A 5,233-nucleotide genomic window follows, 5' to 3' on the forward strand; every position below is an offset into this window, starting at 1 on the left:
TGTCATCGCAAGACTTTTGCGGTTCTATTGTGGTTAGCGATAATTGCTTTCAGTGAGAGTAATTGTGTACAAAAGTAACCTGGTTATTTTCAGATATGATCTGGCCACATAATTGATATTTTATAATAAATTTTCATAACGCGGGAATATTGCGCGGTCATATATATAAAAAAGAGACTTTGACTTCGAATGAACCCGTCATCGGTCGTTGAAAACGGACACAAAACGAGATGTGCCTCTGAGTTAGAAGATATGGTGTCTCTCTGACGCATTTGTGTGAAATTGAGCCAGTTTCCAATCGAATCTGGCTTGAGGAGTTAAAGAAGGTGCGTGGGTTTTCTTTTCACGGGAAGGGAAACAAAGGAGCTGCCCTGACTATACATTTGGATTGGTTTTCGCTTAAACCATAAAACAGTTGTTGAAAACCAAACGAAACCGCCAGCCACGATTGATTTATACATGGATTCATTACCCAAAAACGACGGAGAGAACCAGAAAGTGTTTTCAGGTTGCGCTGCCCGTGACCAACCTCCCAGAGCATCGAATCAAGACAACAGCTTCAAAACTCAACAAGTCAAACGCACCAAGTTAAGTCTTCCGATTAATATTTTATTTGTATCATAACTTACACCCATTGTCATGCTTTTAGATTGAATGGGGACTAGATAGCTACTAAAATGTTAAATCACTATTTTCATTCGTGGGTTAGACCCTAAACTGAAGTTCATGGTACACCAGTTTTCTGAAAGACGAATCCAGATATATAGCAAAATCACCATGTAGCCACATATTATAAATCCGCTCTGGTTTTCCCACGCAAACGTCCTCGCAGTATTTCTACGTTGCCGAGTGCTACAGGATATTTTACAAAAACCACATAATTTTTCAGTAATGCGTGACACTATAGGAAACAAAAACAACAAAATCGTCATTTTCCCCTCGCTCGTTCATATCATACGAACATGTGACATATCCTTTTTCTGGTTCATCCAAGCTAAAGTCCATGCAATACAGTTGCTGAGTGCTTCGGGATATGTAACAAAATCGTCATAGTTATTTTTCCGTCGTACGTGACATTATAGGAACATGGTACATTTCCTTTTCTGGTTCACCCAGGCTGAAGTCCATGCAATACAGTTGCTGAGCGCTTCGGGATATGTAACAAAATCGTCATAGTTATTTTTCCGTCGTGCGTGACATTATAGGAAAATGTTACATATCCTTTTCTGGTTCACCCAGGCTGAATCCCATGCAATACAGTTGCTGAGTGCTTCGGGATATGTAACAAAATCGTCATAGTTATTTTTCCGTCGTGCGTGACATTATAGGAATCTGTTACTTATCCTTTTCTGGTTCACCCAAGCTGAAGTCCATGCAATACAGTTGCTGAGCGCTTCGGGATATGTAACAAAATCGTCATAGTTATTTTTCCGTCGTGCATGACATTATAGGAACATGTTACATATCCTTTTCTGGTTCACCCAGGCTGAAGTCCATGCAATACAGTTGCTGAGCGCTTCGGGATATGTAACAAAATCGTCATAGTGATCTTTCTGTCGTGCGTGACATTACAGGAACATGTTACATATCCTTTCTGGTTCATCCAGGCTGAAGTCCATGCAATACAGTTGCTGAGTGCTTCGGGATATGTAATAAAATCGCCATAGTTATTTTTCCGCTGCGCGTGAAATTATGGGAACATGTTACATATCCTTTCTGGTTCATCCAGGCTGAAGTCCATGCAATACAGTTGCTGAGTACTTCGGGATATGTAACAAAATCGCCATAGTTATTTTTCCGTCGTGCGTGACATAATAGACACATGTTACATATCCTTTCTGGTTCATCCAGGCTGAAGTCCATGCAATACAGTTGCTGAGTGCTTCGGGATATGTAACAAAATCGTGATATTGATTTTTCTGTCGTACGTGACATTATAGGAATCTGTTACTTATCCTTTTCTGGTTCACCCAGGCTGAAGTCCATGCAATACAGTTGCTGAGCGCTTCGGGATATGTAACAAAATCGTCATAGTTATTTTTCCGTCGTGCATGACATTATAGGAACATGTTACATATCCTTTTCTGGTTCACCCAGGCTGAAGTCCATGCAATACAGTTGCTGAGCGCTTCGGGATATGTAACAAAATCGTCATAGTGATCTTTCTGTCGTGCGTGACATTATAGGAACATGTTACATATCCTTTCTGGTTCATCCAGGCTGAAGTCCATGCAATACAGTTGCTGAGTGCTTCGGGATATGTAATAAAATCGCCATAGTTATTTTTCCGCTGCGCGTGAAATTATGGGAACATGTTACATATCCTTTCTGGTTCATCCAGGCTGAAGTCCATGCAATACAGTTGCTGAGCGCTTCGGGATATGTAACAAAATCGTCATAGTTATTTTTTCCGTCGTGCGTGACATTATAGGAACATGTTACATATCCTTTCTGGTTCATCCAGGCTGAAGTCCATGCAATACAGTTGCTGAGCGCTTCGGGATATGTAACAAAATCGTGATAGTGATTTTTCCGTCGTGCTGTTTCCAGAATCGCTCGGCATTTTTCGTAAAGAATTACATCATGTACTCGAGATTTCTATCGCTCTTGAGGGCTTTGACATAATTTTTGAGATAATTTTCTGACTGCCCATAACATTAACTGATTTTCAAAGTGTCGGTGCACATGATCTTCGAATTCGAATACTAAAAAATTCAGATTATTTTTGGAATCGCTAAGCAACAAACATGTATACAGAGAATACCCTAAACAGGTTTCAATTAGGCTTTCCGCGGAAAATCTGAGAACATTTCTGACTCTCGGACATTTCTGGGCTGCTGGCCATAGTCACTTCGCTTACTGAATAACAGTGATAACTGAGATTAGCGAAAACGTTTCATCTATACGTGCTCCGTAGCTTTACAAGAGTAAGAAATGTATCAAAAAGTCTAAGTTTTAAACTGGCGTTTGCGCCCCAACCTAGAAAACACATTGTTTCAACGTTATTTTTTCTTTTAATCCAAATTCTTCACGTCAGTCGCGCGATTTCCCAAATCGCCGACTAGTAAAATGTTTTGTATCTTTCTGACACGATGGAATTGTCTTACAGTAAATATAATTTCACACTTTAGGATTATGACACATTCGTGCACCTGGAATGTTGTAAGCCACTGGATATCCCGTTGAGATGTAGGACTAAAAGTTCTACATCTCCACGGGATTCCAGGTCTGTTTTTTGGTTGCTAAGAACGTCTGGCTCGTTATGAATAAGATAAAACCAAGAGAATATGATGATAAAACATAAAAGATCGTCAACTGAACTGACGTCTTCGTAAACACGATTCGCACCCAAAACATATAGTGCAATAAATTCAGTAAATTCAACTTAGTAAGTAAGTAAGTAAGTAAGTAAGTAAGTAAGTAAGTAAGTAAGTAAGTAAGTAAGTAAGTAACTTTATTTAATGAGGGTAAAAACACTTTACAGTCATTGACTGATAAACTCGTGGCCCTCCGATACATGATGTTGGATGCCAAGTTTAAAAAGGTCGGGTTTTTTTTTTATCACTCATGACGTATTTATCACAAGAAAGCAAAATTACGTGTGATGAGCTGGCGTGCAAGCTGCGACAGTGTCTTGGTCGACACAAAGTGTGCCAAAATTCAGCGCTTAGTTTTCTGACGTCAATGTCCTTAAGCAGAATTTAGAACAAGGTTAAAAATAAAGCAACTGTAATATCATTTGGAAAAGGGGCATTAAGAACCGAGCTTTCATGCCGAGTTCGAAAAGAAATGGAGCGAAATCAGATTGAAACGACTTTAAAAGTTGGAAAACTGACAGAAATTTAATATGGCAGTGATTGGAATTTGATGCTTTTTTTTTTCTGAAAGGAAATATTTCGGTTAATTTTCAACTCACAGCATCTCTCTTATATTTGCCACACATATTAATTTATCGTATCTTTAGGGTTCTAGCACGGAATTATTGTTTTCAGGTAAATTGATGCTTATAACGAGAAAGGTAGTATCGACGTAGATGGCCCTAAAAGTGTTTCCTCGCGGTTCTATGTAAAATGTTTCCGTACATCTCGGTGATAAAGGCTGTTATCTTTACACAGAACTCCGTTTGTTCTTAAGAGGAGTTTGTTGAGTGTTGCTCTTACGAATGAGAAGGGAAAAAGCCTTTGCAGGTTTGAAGCGGCAATCCGTGCACATTAATTGGAGAAATTGCACGCCGCACAGGAAGCAGTGGTGAAGTGAGCCGTAGACCAGCGGGTTCACCACGTGTGTCACGAGCACTAGGTTGACGGGCAGTGTGAAAATCCACGGGTACGCGGACACGAGAACGAGCCAGGATTCAAAGAAGAACACGCGGAGAAGATGGAACGCGTGAATGGGAAGGTGACATAATGCAAAGATCACGATGACGGTGGCCATCTTGCAAACCGCGCGCTGCCGCTGCTTCACAAAAACTAAACGCGCGGGAGGGAGTTGTTTACGATCAATTGAGCGCAGCTTGGCGATAATCTTAATATAAATAACAAAAATAAAAGATAGCGGAATTAAATACAGAATAACTGCGTCGATAGGTTGGAGGATTTTCTCCAAATTTGGGTGTGGCCATTCGATTTCGCAGATGTATCTGGCTTCTTCTTGTTCCATCCTTCCCCCTTCCAATAACTCTTCTTCGTCTTCTTCGAACTCTTCAAAAGGATCAATTTGAATCGTCTTTAGATAGACCATTTGAGGAATACTGAGACAAATAGCAGTGATCCAAATGATAACGATGACATATTTGACAGTTTTTCTTCTGATCCCGTCGCAAAATGTTATTGAATATCTCTCAACAGCTATTGCCGTTAGTGTCGCCAGCGAGGCGTACATGCAGATGTGCGTCAATGAGAAAACAGCTTTGCAGAGGACAGCGCCAAATGGCCATTCAAATTCTGCGGCCTCGTAGGCGATGTAAAATGGAATGTAAACGGTAAGAACCAGTAGGTCTGCCGCAGCTAAGTTGAGTAGGAACGGGATTATGGGTGAGAGAGAACCATCACTTTTCTTCCAGACGAATATTATGGCTAAAACGTTGCCTGGAATACCAAGAACCACGAAAACCAAGTTCACGACTATTTGAATAGACGCTTGGAAACTGTGACTTTCTGTTGACGGTTGGGTGGGCTCTGCCTCAAATGGCACCGACTCAAATGGTGTTGAATTCATGTTTAATGCGTAGGCT

At 40.5% G+C, this 5,233-nt stretch overlaps 1 protein-coding gene across 1 annotated transcript; it reads right to left on the reverse strand.

Moving 5' to 3' along the window:
* Positions 1 to 3,433: 3,433 nt before the first annotated feature.
* On the reverse strand, positions 3,434 to 5,233 carry LOC110061186 (neuropeptide Y receptor type 6-like). The gene has a single exon (XM_089291685.1). It carries the CDS (start codon positions 5,215 to 5,217, stop codon positions 4,108 to 4,110), a length of 1,110 nt encoding a protein of 369 aa, XP_089147811.1. The 5' UTR covers positions 5,218 to 5,233; the 3' UTR covers positions 3,434 to 4,107.

The sequence above is a fragment of the Orbicella faveolata genome, unplaced genomic scaffold (assembly GCF_042242905.1).
Source record: "Orbicella faveolata isolate gen_17 unplaced genomic scaffold, um_ofav_v1 contig_24, whole genome shotgun sequence".
Lineage (NCBI taxonomy): Eukaryota > Metazoa > Cnidaria > Anthozoa > Scleractinia > Merulinidae > Orbicella > Orbicella faveolata.